General features: G+C 41.3%; 1 protein-coding gene across 5 annotated transcripts in view; it reads left to right on the top strand.

Annotated features, from left to right (window-relative positions):
* Sidt1 (SID1 transmembrane family member 1) overlaps positions 1–16417 on the top strand; it is an 85232-nt gene that overhangs the window by 39365 nt on the left and 29450 nt on the right. For 2 of the 5 annotated variants that reach the window (XM_027412633.2, XM_027412634.2), the window contains exons 6-10: positions 57–140; positions 2129–2216; positions 4095–4166; positions 4725–4818; positions 14440–14483. In XM_027412633.2, the coding sequence (XP_027268434.1) occupies positions 57–140; positions 2129–2216; positions 4095–4166; positions 4725–4818; positions 14440–14483 (382 nt within the window). The remainder of the gene's footprint in view (positions 1–56; positions 141–2128; positions 2217–4094; positions 4167–4724; positions 4819–14439; positions 14484–16417) is intronic. The other 3 variants (XM_035444538.1, XM_035444539.1, XM_035444540.1) reach the window with 2 other exon arrangements.

A 16417-nucleotide genomic window follows, 5' to 3' on the forward strand; every position in this document is an offset into this window, starting at 1 on the left:
AGTGACATCACATGGCAGTGCTGATACTCTCTCTTTTTGTCTCTTGTGTGCTTTAGTGTCCAGTGTATGATCTGGACCACAATGTGGAATTCAACGGTGTGTATCAGTCCATGACCAAGAAAGCTGCCATCACGCTACAGGTGAGACTTTGTCCCTGAAGTCACAACAGCTGTGGGGTTCAACAGGCAGTCATTTATCCACTGGACTGGCATCCAAAGGAGATGGCTGTCCATTGTACGCCTTGGACCTCTTTTCTTTCTGATGGGTTTAAGAATGAATGGTGCTCTGCCTGCAGTCAGTGCCTGGGTGGTGGTGGGCAATGCTATCCTTCTAGGCATTCTTTCTTTCCACCTGGGGGCTCTTGGGAATCTACAGTGTAGTAGGACATACATCTGACAGATCGCTTACAGGGATAAATCCAGACGAGGTTTTAATTTCTTCAGTGAGGTGTGGCAACTTAGGGTAAAGCTTATGACAGCAATTTAAAGCAGTTTAACATATTATAATAATTTCTACCAGTTACACTCACCAGAAGTTGAATTGAACTCTGGAGAGAACAACAGATTCAAAGGCATATGAGCCTTATTCAGGCAGCACTTTGCCTTTTTGGTATCTGTGACTAAACTGTTACTTCATTGGTATTTTATAGCAAAAATGTACATATATTATGTCATCATATTCCAAAAGACATTCTACCCCTGTCTCTAGGTTGCTACTTAAGAAATCTGTGACTTGCTGTGTAGCATAAGACAACATTGTTTGTTGATTAATAAACAAAACAAAATACAGAGAAGCTAAGTGTAATTTGGATATCAGACCTAGAAATTTTCTATCAGTCAAACTTGATTTTGAACATCACAGATTTAATACCACAAATGTCTTGCTGTCCATGTTTACTTCTTCCTTAGCACACCAGAATATGTGACCCCCAATTTAAAAAGGACACACATACGCAAAAATAGCAAGGTGTTTTAACTTGCTTTCTAGTGCTGTATAAAACATCATAACCAAATGCAACTTGGGGAAGGTAGGGTTTATTTAACTTACACTTCCACATCATAGTTCATCATGGAAGAAAGCAAAGGCAGGAACTCCAGGCAAGAACCCAGAGGCAGGAACTGAATCAGGCCATGGAGGAACGTTACTAGATTTCTTTCCATGGCTCATCCAGCTTGCTTTTTTATACAACCCAGGATCACCTGCCCAGGGCACCATCCGCAGTGGGCTGGGCCCTCCCACATCAATCATTGATGAAGAAAATGCTGCACAGACTTGCCTACAGGCGATTTTAGGGAGGCATTTTCTCAGCTGAGAGTCCCTCTTCCCAGATGAGCCTAGTTTGTGTCAAGCTGATAAAAAATATTATACCGGGTAAATGGAAGACAAAGCCTAACCATACCTACCATGTCTACTTTCTGTGTATCCGGCAGTAAATTGCTACTTCTCTTTTGAGCATGTGCTTCAGTGAACTATATACACAATATCAGAAATTTGAGCATGACAAAAAGTGCCCGGGTTAAAGAACTGTAATGTATGGTTATTTTGTTAACCCAGTTTGAACCAGGACTAAAGAGGGGCGGGTACAGAAGTCAAACCCAGAGCCACAGCTCCCTCATCTTTCCAACCTGCATTGTTTATTTAACTTTTACAGCATGATTTTAGAGAAGTTATTTCTTACTAGATTTTAAAATAAAATGGATAAATTGCTGGGTATGTGCCTATAATGTCAGCACTCAAGATGCTGAGGCAGGAGGATCAAGAGTTCAGGGCCAACCTGGGTTACACAGTAAGACCATCTCCAACATATGTGTGCTTATATGTACATTTTTTATACCAATATTATTTGTTAAGTCTAGGCTTATTGTGCTTATTTGAGTACTAAGTCCTCAAGTGGGCACAGACTTTGAAATTCTCCATGTACCTATTTATACTAATTTCTTGGATAAAGTAATGTTCAAGGCTGTTCTGCAGTAGACAGTGGAACTGTGGAACCCCTTTCTGAGGATTTAGATGACAGGGGTGAACTTTCCTTTTCTTCCTTTCTCTTACTGTCCTCCACCCCCATGGACTTTCTCCTCCTGGCTATCTTTCTTCCCTGCAAATCATGAGGTTGTTATGTCTTACACAGAAGAAGGATTTTCCAGACAAGCAGTTCTTCGTGGTGTTTGTGATAAAACCTGAAGATTATGCGTGTGGAGGATCATTCTCCATCCAAGGTAAGAGGCACTGAGGAATACTTGGGAGGGGAGGAAAGGAAGCCAAAAGTTCACCTCTAGTTCTTCCTGGGGGCCTAGCAGCATTGACTTAACAAGACACTCAGAGACACTTGGCTAAAAAATAAAATGAAGGCCCGGTGGCGGTGATGCACACCTTTAATCCCAGCACTCGGGGGCCAGAGGCAGGTGAGTTTGAGGTCAGCTTGATCTATGGAGCTAGTTCCAGGTCAGCTAGGGCTATTATACAGAGAGACCCTGTCTTGAAAAGTAAAATGAAGATAATCCTATATTCATCTATATTTATACTACAAAGTGTCCTTTAGTACCTTCAGCTTTCTGATACAATATTTTAAATCCTTTGCGGATTTTATACAATGCATTTTAATCATGTTCAACCCCTCGTCTACCTCTAACTCCCGATCCACCCACCCACCCACCGATCTCCACGTCCTCCCAGCGTCATATCCTCTTTATTGTTTATTTTTTACAGAGCACCCAGAGTCCAATTTGTAATGACTGTCTATTCAGGGTGTGGGGTCATCCACTGGAGTATGGTCAATCTGTCAGAGGCCACACTGCTAAAGAAGGCTCTTTCCCTCCTACAGAAGCCATCAACTGCCAATAGCGCCTCAGTTAGTGGAGACTCGTGAGCTCCTCTCCCTTCAACCCTAGAATGTTAATTGGCTTGATTTTGTGCAGCTTTTCAACTTTTTAAGTCTTATACCAGCCCATATAGAGTGAGTCTGATTAGTTGGCATTTCATTTGCTTTTGCCATGTAAATGCCAAAGGGTCTGTTTCCTGAGCTGGTGAGATGGCTACCAACAAGCCAACTGACTTGAGCTCCACTCTCCATCCATCCCTGGATACTCTATGAAGGAAGGATAGAAACAGCTCCAGTAAGCTGTCCTACACACACACACACACACACACACACACACACACACACACACACACACGAGAAAAAGAGAGAGAGAGAGAGAGAATAAACTCAATAAAAACATTATTAAAAGTGCATTTCCTAATATGGAGCCACTTATATGGGTCAGCAGTTAGCCCTTCCACAAGGATGTACAAAGAAAATCTGAAGTTTTACCATCCCAGTTGCCAAAATCGTACCTGACAAAACATTAAGAAAACCAAATGTGACTTATCCGGATAAAGAGGGGTTATATAAGCTCCTGTGCATATGCCAATAGTTGAACTGCCCAGAGAGTATAATAGACCCTTAATTGAGAACACAGATCCCCTGACAATGGGCCATATGCCACCAACACAGAGGGTGTTTTCTGTTGAGTATAATATGTCTCCCTTGGTGTCAGGTGACATTTCTGCTTGTGTGTGCTTTAATCTCTTAATTATGTAGCTCTATAATCTTGCCAGTATCTAATGTTCCTTGATAAACTCTAGGGCCATTATGACTGTGTAAAGAAAAACAGATTTTTTTTTCACTGGCTAGGAAAAATACAAGCTAAAGAGACTGTAGCTGTCTGTTTGGGGCACATTTTTCTTGAGTAGTTTGTGGACATCAGGAGAAAGGTCAAGTCTTCTCCAATGGAGAAGGAAGGTTGCTGTTGCATTCCATTTATGCCAATTGGTACTTCTAAAGTACACCCCACAAAGGCCAATCTGAGAGTCTTAGCCAGAGGGTCTCCTCATGTGTTAAATGTTGGATTTTACTCCAGATCTTGTACATTGGTCACAGTGGATTCTGGACATTGTATGATACAAGGGTTCAGATTGGAGGATGAAAGTCCAATATCTGACCCACTGCACTCTACGCCTTGCTTGTTTGTATATTGTTGCTGTGTTTTTGGCTTTTTGTTGTTGTTTGTTTATTTGGTTGTTTTTGTTTTTTGTTTTTCTGTTTTTTTTACCAGAAAATGAAAACCAGACCTGGAATCTACAAAGATCAAAGAACCTGAAAGTGACCATTGTCCCATCCATCAAAGGTTGGTTTGGGCTCTGAAGTACAGTGGAGATTCCTGTGTTGGGAGATCTATCATATAACTAAGTGTTAATATCTTCCCCTCAAGGGGAGCCATCATAAGAATACTAAAGTCTATTTAACTTAGAAATAGAATTAGATCTTTTTGAAGAGAAAGAGGCCAGCCAGGGGTGTGGTTTAGTGGCAGAGTGCTTGGCTAATTTATATGAAGCCCTCCAGCATAGAAAGGGGGGAGGGAGAGAAGGAAAGGGGGAAGGAAATAAGAGGGAGAGGGAGGGAAGGGGGGAAAGGAGGTGGGGGGAGGGGAGACTCAATTCTAAAGTTGTATACAGTAATCTCCCCCAGCTCACCCCTCCACCTTCCCCCCACCCCACTTCCAAGGGCAGACATCACTGTGAAACTGCCTGTGGCCTCCCATACTTCTGCAGCCTCAGGAAAATATATTGGTATTTAAGAATGGATGTGATGGAGGCCGATTCTTTAAGCTGTGCTGTTGTTTCCAATATAGTCCTCCTAGTCCCAAGTTATGACAGGCTGACTAAAGCTGACTCTTTCTCCCCAGAATCCGTGTATGTGAAGTCCAGTCTTTTCAGTGTATCCATTTTCTTGTCCTTCTACTTGGGATGCCTGCTCGTCATGCTTATCCATCATGTGAGGTAGGCGGTGGTGTCCCTATCTCCATGTCATGTTTAGAGCACAGGCTTAGGAACACATTGACTGGCCACTAACTGAGATCTTGGGCAAGATACTTGTCCTCCTGTGTCTGCACTTAAGGTTTCCCATCTGTGAAATGAGACAAAAATTGGCTCACTGGCAGATCTGAAGTCGATGTCCCACCTAACACGCAGGCAGAACCCAGCAGAATTTTCATTATGAAACCACAACAAAGCAACTAGATTGTCTTTATACCTGAGAATACTCGCTGTAAATCACACAGATTGCAGAAAATGTCAGATTTTCCCAGCATAGAGTCTAGAAACAGACTTAATCATTCTGTCAAAAGGAAGTTTAATGCCTAAATAGATCTGGAGGTACAGACCTAGCAGGAGAGACGTGCTTTGATACATGTTACCAGGTGCACCAATTTCCCAGTAAAAACATTCCTTTAGGAGAAAAGGGAGAGGTAACTATGCTGCAATTTGATCAAGGAAATTCCCCTGCCTAAGGATCTGGAGCCCCTGGTTAAAAACATAAATAAAAGATTCTCTAACATTCTTTGCCTTTCTCAGCAGTACTGAACTTTGAGAATTCTGGTTTTGTTATGCTTTCTGAGAAACAACTACAAAAGGACCGCAGGAGGTTTACAACAAACAAATGTTGTTTTCCCTCTCCTCTTAAACTTGGAAGAAAAAAAAAAAAAAAAAAAAACAGGACAAAGGCAGCAGAGAGCAATGAGCACTCTAGGCCAGACACACAACTGTGAGAAGAGCTCCTTGACAGCAATCTCTGTAACAAAGGCCCCTCTCTCATTGAGTAAACAACTCTCTCCTATACTCTCAAAAAACCTTTGAGTTCAGATACTGCCTTCAAAACCCCCCCACTCCCCACCAGGGGCGTGCCTAGAGAAGAGGAGACTGGGAAGTATAGAGTCTACACAAACTAAACAGAGTTCAAGCCAGCCTGAGCTACAGCATGGAGACCCTGTCTCTGAAAACCAAGGGCTGGGAGTGTGAGTCAGTGTTAAGTGCTTCCCTAGTGTGTGTAAGTCTTGGGTCTGAGTCCCAATACAACTGAAAACCTAAATAAAAGCAGGTCCACCACTACCAAATCTGGGTAGATTTAAGCGCCAAAATAATTGAGAATTGTGTATTATAAGCCATTTGAAAAAAATGGAAATATATGAAGAAATAAATACCCATAAACACATATCCAGTGAATTCAGCAAATTTAGAACAATAACTGTCCATCAGGGAAAGGTGCTCCCAAAAAAATACTGATGTTAAAATGAACATATTGTTGTGCCCAGACTCTGAATCCTCCAAACCAAGAGACCAGATCTGATGCAAAAGCAAAGAATCTTTTTAATTACACGTTAACTCCCGTCCTCCGTCCATCCGACACAGTGGGTAGAGTAGGAAGGACCCCAGCAGCAGTGAGGCAGGGCATATATTGGGGGTAGAGCAAGTGGGGGTGGGTATCTGGGAGTCTGATAGTTGCACAATAACAGTTTCAGGACTGGCACAACTCCAGGATGGGGGAACCTGTCCTGAGCTGATTGGTCAGCTGCAGCTGCCGAAAGGTTGCTATGCTTGGACCTTTGCTACCTACTGCATCCCACTACTATCAGTAAAGCACACCCAAAGTCCACCAGCTAACTTCTGATTGGTTCCTTCCCACATGGAGGGTATCTGGCAGTTTCTTCGAAGTAAGGTCGGGAAGGGGGCTCAGCATATCCTGCTGAGTCAGGGGGCCTACATTTTGTTGGGTCTTTTCTGCAGCCTGTCATGGCTACCAAAGCAGGAGGCTGGGTGAGGGGTCTGGGCCCTTCAGTATCCTTCCTATAGCAGACCAAGAGCTGACTGATAAACGCAGAGGGAGTGCCGGGGTTGGAAAGTCATTTGCAAACATAACAGCTAACATTTACTCAGGTTAGGAGTTGTCAATAGAACCAGGTCTGGTGGCACAGGCCTGTACTCTCAGCTACTTGGGAGGCTGAGGAAGAGAACTGAAAGGTCAAGAGCTGTCTGAGCTACAGAGCAAGTCTTAGTGAGAGCCTGCCTCATGGTGACTACCCAAAGTGTCTTCGTAGAGCCTTCATGCAATACCTGGTGGAAGTAGATGCAGAGGTCCACAGCCAAGCCCTGGTACGAGTTCCCAGAGTTCAGTTGAAGAAAGGGTGAAGGGATTATATGTGGGGGTGGGGTTGAGGGGTGTCAAGGTCATGACAGGGAAACCCACAGAGACAGCTGACCTGAGTTTGTGGGAGTTCATGCACTCTGAACAGACAGCTGGGAGCCAGCATGGAACTAACCTAGGCCCTCTGTCTCTAGGTGACAACTGTGTAGCTTGGTCTTTTGTGGGTCCCTTAGCAGTAGGACCAGGACCTGTCCCTGATGCATGAGCTGGCTCTTTGGACCCTATATCCTATGTTGGGATGCCTTGTTTGGCCTTGATGCAGTGGGGAGGAGCTTGGTCCTGCCTCAACTCAATATGCCATGCTTTGTTGATTCCTATAGGAGGCCTTACCCTATCTGAATGGAGGAGTGGATGATGGGAAGGGGTAGAAGGGAGGTGTGGGGAGGAAACATAAGGAGAGGAGGGTGGGGAAGGTGGTCGGTATGTAAAATAAATTTAAAAGTTGAATAAAAATAGAAATAAAAAGCTAAAAAACAAACAAACAAACAAAAAACCCCAAGTCTGTGGTTGTAGCTCAGTGGTAGACCATTCACCTAGCATGTGCCAGACCTGGCTTCAACCCCCATACTACGAAAGTAAAGCAAAGTCATTAATGAATGCTAAGTTAAGGAGGGGAGTCAGAAGAGGAACTGGGTGGTTGTGTAGCTTCATAAATTGCCAAGCCATAAGGGAAAAAAATAATACATATAGTGGGATATTTAAAAAATAATAATATAGTGGGGAAATAAAACAACCAACCCCCCAATCAAAATAAATGCTATCAAGGAGACAGTGAGCAATGCCTCCAGATATGCCGATTCCTACAAACCTATATTTTGAATCTAACCAAGTGGAAAAATCAGACACAAAAACTGCCATAGAAGGGGCAAAAGGCTATGTAAAGGATCCTATGAGAGGAGATGATAGGTGAGAAGCTAAAGACAGTGCATGACCTCAGCCTGGATCTTGCACTCGAAGTAAAAATATGCTATAAAAGATAGTTTTAGGCTAGTTGAAATTAGAAGACAAACAGTGGATGAAAGAGTCTGTAATCCTAGCTGCCCTGGGTGTAAAGGAGGTCAGCCTGGGCTACAGAGTAATTCAGGACTACTTAGGGAGACCCTGCCTCAAAACAAAAAAGTAATCAGTGGGCTGGGATATAACTCAGTGGCAGAGCGCTTGCCTGGCATGCATGAAGCCCTAGGTTCAATCCCCAGCATTAAGTAAATATATATGCAAGTGTTAAATTTAAAGAATTTGATGTTTTCTTCACTCTATAGAAATATTGAGGGTAAAAATCTATAACAATTTCAAGTGACTTTCAAATGGCACAGAAATTAATATGCATTTAGATAAGTACATGTTAGCAACTAATATACATGCAGATGACCACATGCTATAAATTAGCATATATGTAGATGAGTCCATACTAGACATTTGGGAAAATAGATCTGAGAGACAGAGCTAAAGCCAGGTTTATTGATGTAGACACTAGGGAGGCAGAGGCAAGAGGACTATGAATTCCAGGTCAGTTTGGGCTGCTGAGTGAGATCCTTTCTGAGAAGAAAGAAAGAAAGAAAGAAAGAAAGAAAGAAAGAAAGAAAGAGTGAGAGAGAGAGAGAAGGAAAGAAAGGAAGGAGGGAGGGAATGAGGGAGATGGAGGGCAAGAAATGCTGACAACAAGTGAATCTAGGTAAAAGATGTATTGGTGGATATTCTATATTCTATTTCTCTACTCATCCTTGAAACATCTCTGTAAATTTAAAACTATGTTAAAAATGCAACGTTAAAAACAGAGCCAGACATGGTGGTGCCTATGTTTGATTCCAGTGCTCAGCATTCTGGAGTTGGAGGCAGGAGGGTTGGGAGTTCAAAGTCATTCATCCTTGGCTACATAGTGAGTTTGAAGCTAAATGAACTACAAGAAAGACTGACTTTAAAAAAAAAAGAAAGAAAGTGTTAAAAACAGAAGCTTAGGATGTAGGCAAATATCATACCTGGAAAGTATATACATGAAGGGGGGGCAGTTTCCTCTAAAAGTTACTGTTTCTAACGTGTTAACTATATCTGCGTATCTGCCTGACTGTGTGCTGTCTAACATGTTAACTGTATCTGTATATCTGTCTAATTGTGTGCTGAGCAGGTTCTCTCATCAGATGCCCCAGGCACTATTATTGGGCTACTATGATTGTTACTATTTGGAAGCTTAAGGAAACTGAAGCACAGAGGGGTTAAGCAATTAGATCAGGGATCCACAGCCAGTACCTGAAGGAGTTAGGATTTAAACTCAGGCAGCCTGGCTCTAGAGCCTAAAGTCTTCAACAGGCTTGATCAAAGTGTGTCTTGTGTGGTAGAGGCATGTGACAGATGACAGTCCTGGGCCAAGGAAGTGTGACCACCAGCCTATACACCCAGCAAGGCTATGATTGTACGAGGTCCCAAAACATTCCCGTTTTGCCTCAGACAGCTCCAGTGTCACAGTAAGGAGCCAGTATTCTGCCTCTTAGCAAGACCTATGTCTTAGGTTGAGAAAACAGAATTCTTTCTCTTTAGCCAGCGAACATGAGCCATCAACAGGCAAACAGGAGAAAGTGGAGCTAACAGCTAGCTGTTCGTCACTGTCTCTATAGCTATTATTCAGCAGCTGAAGTTAGCAGAGTCTTTGAAAGTTGTGTTCAGACTCTGTTGAAAGTTCGCAACAGATGACTTCACTCCAGTCAAGTGCACAAGCACAGACTCTTTCCCAATATAGACGAACTGAAATAGAAATCTAGAGACATGAGACCATTTGGCATTCTAAATAGGGGACTAGACTGAAGGAAAATGCTAATAGGAGAACTTTTCCTCCATTAAAAACAAAGTTTTCCATTCACCTATGTGATGCTCTCTCAACCCAATGCCATTTGCCTGGTGAGTCCTTATATTTTATTATTAACACATGTGGGGCTTAAAACCCACACTATGAGTTCATAAGAAACACTTGTAAGGGTCATGGCCCCAGGTCTTGGAGAGCTAAGAGCTTTCCCAAGTATCTTCTTGCTGTCTTGTCATACAAATACCACTTCCTCCCCACTCCCTCATCCCATCTCAGCATGGTTTTTTGTTTGTTTGCTTGTTTTGTTTTGTTTGTTTGTTTGGTTGGTTTTTCAAGACAGGGTTTCTCTGTATTGCTTTGGAGCCTGTCCTGGCACTTGCTCTGTAGACCAGGCTGGCCTCGAACTCACAGAGATCTGCCTGCCTCTGCCTCCTGAGTGCTGGGATTAAAGGCATGCGCCACCAACGCCCGGCTTCAGCATGTCTTTTTATTCATTCCCCTACAAGGGCTGTGCAGGCTTGGAGTCAAGCACTGAATATGTGTTCTCTCTCTCTCTCTCTCTCTCTCTCTCTCTCTCTCTCTCTCTCTCTCTCTGTCTCTGTCTTATCACCACCACCGCCCCCACTCTCTAAGTCCAACCACCCAGTTCTGGGTATCTATCTTTATCATTGACTCTTATGCCCACTGCCATGCTGTCACTTTAAATATCAGCATACAGCAGTTTCAGAAGACCCATGTATGGGTCAGGGAATGGTTCTGCATTGATTGATAGCTCCAAATGGTACATTTAGAAAAACGGCTTCACTGAGAAAAGAAAATCATAAACCATCAATTCATTTCTTGATAGTATACAATCCAGAGACTTCTAGTATTATCGCAGCCAGAGTCAGAAATCTCAGCTGGATGTGGTCACAAAATATGACCTGCTGGCAGGTCCAAGAGACTGTCAGTCCTAGAATGGCCTCAGTGGCACTTGGTATCTATACTCCAGTGGGCCAGCCTGGGATTGTCAGATCTCAGGGAGAGCAGAGACTGCAAGCCTCAAGTTATAGGCTCAGGGGTATTTCCCTTATCTACTGGAGGATGAATGAGTCATGAGGCTACCCCAGTTTCCAGACTACTTGTGCAGGTGCATGCACCCATCTCAGTCAACCTATCACAGTTTCCATCTGCTATTTTTTCAACTTGCTAACTAGATACTTCCTACTTGACCTTAGCTGTGAAAATTACTGAACTCCTCTCATGAAAAACTATAGCAGTTCCAGAAGCTAATTCAAGCATGGGTAAAGTTCATTGTTCCATATATATATATATATATATATATATATATATATATATATATATATATATATATATTATTATATAGTCTAGATGATCACTTGCCCACCAGCACCACCAAATTGGATCCACATCCTTCTGGATGGAATAGTCAGGCTGATCCCTATCAAGTATCATCTTACTTTAAAAACAAAAAAAAGCAAAACAAAACAGAAGTTAACAAAGTCATCCCAAAATACATATGGAGGTGCAAGGGACACAGAATAACCAAGATCTTTTCATTTATACATACTTTATTTTCTGTATCTACTCAAGCCTGGAAACCACAAGTGTAAGAAAACATAGGGTATTGCCCTTCTGAGGGTAGTTTAATTCACTTAATATATAGATTATCTCCAGTGGCATCCATTCTCCTGCAAATGACATAACTTCATTCTTCATTGTGTGTGCGTATATATACAACTTTTGTATCCATTCCTCTGTGGCTGGACACCTAGGATGGCTCTGTAACTAAGTTAGTATGAACAATGCAACAATAAAGACTGGTGTGCAGGTGTTTCTGAGACATGCAGACTTAGAACGGTGTGGGTGGGTCATCAGGTAGATAGTCTGTGTTTTAGAAACCTCCGTGGTGACATCACAGTGGCCTGACTGGTTTATTTTGGCACCAGCAGTGTATGGATTTCCCTCATCAATATCTTTTCCAGTATTTGTTGTTACTATCTTCTTTCCTTTCTTTCTTTCTTTCTTTTTTTCTTTCTTTCCTTCTTCCTTTCTTTCTGATTTTCTTTTTCCAGACAGGGTTTCTCCATGCAGCCCTGACTGTCCTAGAGCTCCCTCTGAAGACCAGGCTGCCTTCAAACTCACAGAGATCCTCATGCCTCTGCCTCCTAAATGCTGGGATTAAAATTGTGCAGGATTTCTCTTGTGACTACTGAAGTTGAACTTTCGTTGGTTGATCATTATTATTATTATTATTATTATTATTATTATTATTATTATTCATTGGTCATTTGTATCTCGACCCCAGAAAACTGCCTGCTCATTTAATTAGGCATTTAATGATTGAGCTGACTGGTTCCTTGCTTAGTTCTTCCTTTTTTAAAAATTCTTTTTTATTTTAGATACTAACCCTCCATCAGTTGTGCAGCTGGCCAAGATTTTCTCCCATTCTGTAGGCAGTCTCTTTACTTGATTAGCTGTTTCCTTTGCAATACAGAGAGAATAGCCACACACACACACACACACACACACACACACACACACACACACACCTTGAATAAAAAGGACAAAACTTAGAGGACTTGACACTTCCTGATATCAGAGCTTATTCCAAAGCCTTGGTAATCAAGACTCTGTAGCTGATACATTGGGATAGAACTCTTCATTTTATTTTGTGTATGCATATGTACAGGCCTGAGCACAGGCCACACATGTGGAGGCCAGAGGATGACTTGAGAGAGTTAGGGAGGTTTTTCCTTCCACCACATGGCTTCCAAGGGACCAAACTCAAGTTGTTGAGTTTAGCAGCAAATGCTGCCTGTCACCCATTGAGCTGTCTTGCCAGCTCTCTGTGAATAAACTCTTAATGGTCAGTTTTCTACAAAACAGTTCAGTAGAGAAAAGGTGTTTCTTTCAACATGTGGTGTTATTAAAACTAGATATCACATGAAAAAAGAAATAGTGATGTTAGCTCCTACCTCATATCATATACAGATATTAACTCAAACTTGGATCAAAAACCTAAGTGTAAAAGTTAGAACCGTAAAACTCTAAAGAGAAAATATGAGTGTAAATTGTGGCCTTGGATTAGATAATTCTTTCTTAGTCATCAAAAGCACAAGTAAGAGAAAGAAAATATATGTTAAACTTTAAGCAATGAAACACTTTATTTTTCAAAAAACACATCAATAAACAAATACCATTGTCCACAATATGGAATAAAAATACTTGCAAATCATGAATGAGTCTAGCATCTAGTAATGCTAAAAATTCTTAGAACTCAGTAATTAAAAAGAAGAGATAATTTAAAAACAGGTTAAGGGACTGAAGACATGTCTCAGAGGTTAAGAGGGTTTAGATTCACATCACCGGTTTGTTTCAGGGGACTCACAACCACCTGTAACTCCAGCTTCAGGGGATCTGATGCCCTCTTCTGGTCTCTGTGGGCATTGCACTCAGGTGCACATACAAACACACACATAAATTTTTTAAAATTTAAATCATTAAAAAATGGGTAAAAGATTTAAACAGACACTTCAAGGAAGATGTATGGATGCCCAGCAAGCATGTGGACAGATGTTCATCATTAACTTTCAGGGAAATACAAATCAAAGCTGTAATGAAGTGTCCAAGTCTAAAGGTTAGGCATAATGAAAATATTTAAATAGAAAATGAGGAATGGCAAAGCTGTAGAAAAAATGGGAATCCTCAGACTTGGCTGGTGGGAATGTGAAACAATGTTTGCTCTATAGCCCTTGTGGAAAATGGTTTGGAAGAGTAAAAAAACACAGAGTGGCCTCAGGCCTTCCCTTGTAGTTATGTAGCCAAGAGAAGTGAAGATGTATCTATAGAAAAAAACATGAACACAAGTGATCACAGCAGTGTTATTTTAAAACACAGCAAACAGGAACAATAGGAAATACTCATCAAGGGAAAACAAATAAATGAAATGTAGTACATACGTGTGCGTGCGTACACACACACAAACACTGGAATATTACTCAGGCATAAATATATTCAAGGACTGATACACATTACAGTATGGATTAACCTCAAAGATATGCTACATCAAGGAAGCCACTCAAAAAAGTTCATGTATGCAGTGGTTTCATTTATATTAACTTGTCTCGGAGAGGTAAACTTACAAAGGCAAGAAGTGGATTAGCAAGGGCCAGGGAAAAGAGGAAAATGGAGAGTAATCTCTAGCAGACCCAGCTTCTTTGGAGGAGGCCATGAAAATGCTAATGTTAAAATTAGGTCATGGTGACAGCTGCACAAGTATTTTAATATATTAAAACACACCGAATTGCATGTTTTAAAAGACACATGTTGTGATGTTGAGTTTATATCTGCAAATAAATGAATGTTAATAAATAATGCACATGCCTGAGATTGAATTGCTGGGTCATGTGATCAGTTTGTTTGGCTCTCTGAGGAAGTGCCGAATTGTCACCCAAAGTGGCTGTGTCATTTTAAATTCCTGCCAGTAAATCTCTCCAAGAGGCCATTTTAAAGCCATCCTAGAAGACAAATGTTTAACAGAGTGTGTAGGAAATAACATGCTGAATCTTAAGAGAATATGGACATGTGTATACATGTATGTATTTGTATGTATGCTCGCTTGCAGGTTCCAGAGGAAATCCATTAGTGGAAGCTTTGGTTCCAGTGATGGTAAGAGAATTCCTTGGTTAATTTCTAATCCCAAAAGATGCTGCATGGTGCAACCACATCCTTTCGGATACCATTTGTTTCTCTTGTCTCCCCCACCCCATTCTTATGCCAGAGTCCTCTCATCCACAGACTTTCTATAGAAGGCAGCACTCGTGAGAAACGTTTTTACAGTTGGTAACTATTGAGACACAGAGCCCATGCAAAGAGTCTATACCTGGAATGTCCTTCAATTATTCATAGGGTGCTTACTTGCCAACCATGTTTTTCACTAGTTATCTCCTCCCTGGGATCTAACTGCTCACATCTGTTCGTATCCCTAAGCTGACTCGGGAAGTGAAGTGAGAATGTGCTGTGTCAGCTCTCACAAAGTATACTTCCCTTTGAGATTAAAAGGGCTTTGTGGGTTTGTTTGTCCAAGCATCTAGAAAATCAAAATATTTGAGACTAACAAGCACAATAAAAAATATAGTCATTGAGGAGCCCAACATTATTAAATATCTGACCCATTCCTCCACTCTGAGAATTCCCACAAAGGATTTTCTCTGATATTTTTATTAAAACTTAAAAGCTCGGTTTGACGAAGCCCAGATTACTATAAACTCCTAAACTATTTGGGAAGGAGTGAGAACTGAAAATGGCTGGTGGGATGGACTTCATTAGAAATCAGGTGTAACCGATATTTAGTTCTGTGCTTTCCACAAGAGTCCACAGAATCCTAGAGGATACCAACTGGCTGCTGCCTCCACCCAGCGGGATTTTCTCCCTTTGCTGGAAGGCTTTTTGGTGTTTACATTTGTCTTCCTTAAGAAACAGCTAGTCTGTTTTCCCAGTCCCCACCCCTCTTTCCAGACTCTTTGTCTTAATAAACATTCAATTGCCAATATAAAACACCTGCTCTTGGAGCTTTAAACAGCCAAGCTCTGCTTTCACTGTTGTTTATAAAATGTTTCAATCAGTTTGCCAGGAGCTATAAAATGTTTCAATCAGTTTGCCGGGAGCTCCTCTTTTCTACCATGCTCCCCAGGTTTTGCTAATAATAGCAAAATATATATAATGTAATTGTAAAATATGTAATATAAATTAGAACTTGGGCCTAAATCTAGTAGGTTAGAATTGATTAAGTACTCTATGAGTGGAAGGCTGTCCTTTCTTTCGAGGTATAAATGAGGTAATTTTGGATTACTATAATCACTAAAGGAGTTTCATGTTCCAAAGGGTCCCTTAAATGTCAAAACATACATCAATGGAGCTCAGGCCTGAACCAGATCATTATTGAAAATCAGGCGCACTGGAAAGAGCTAAGAGTCAGAAGCACCGTGACCAAAAAGAATGAAGGAGTATAGGTTTTGTTCTTGTGGGACCACATGTCAATGGCAGTCCCTGTAGACTGCCTTCTATACCAGAGGATCCTCCGTCTACAAATGGAGGGAGTAGCTTTGGGGTAGATGGAGTGTGGTGCTCTGGGCTGTTTCCCGGCTAGCCCCTGCACTCTCTGCTTATTCTGAGGGATACTGGGGGAGAGGGATGAAGGTTCACATCCTCAAGTGGCAATGTCAGAAGAGGCCACCAATTTCTTCTCATGCTCTCCTGGGGTAGGCAGTATTATATCATTATTGTTTTTTTGTTTTTGTTTTTTGGGTTTTTTTTTTTTTAGGATTATGACTTTATTGGAGAAAATTTGTATTTAACTGGAATAAGAACTACATTAAAAACGAGCTATTTCTTATTGGTATAATGAAAGTAAACACTATAATTTTGAGAATATGACCTGTTCTAAAACTTGTGGCAATTATACATAGGTAGGTACTGACAGGTTGTTATAATTAGTTCTTGTGTTCACTTTAGTTACAAGAAACATTTTTTTAGTTTTTTATTTTTTATATATTTGAATTACGAACAAGATTGAATTACATGACAATCCCAGTTCCCTTCTC

Source organism: Cricetulus griseus, chromosome 4 (assembly GCF_003668045.3).
Source record: "Cricetulus griseus strain 17A/GY chromosome 4, alternate assembly CriGri-PICRH-1.0, whole genome shotgun sequence".
Lineage (NCBI taxonomy): Eukaryota > Metazoa > Chordata > Mammalia > Rodentia > Cricetidae > Cricetulus > Cricetulus griseus.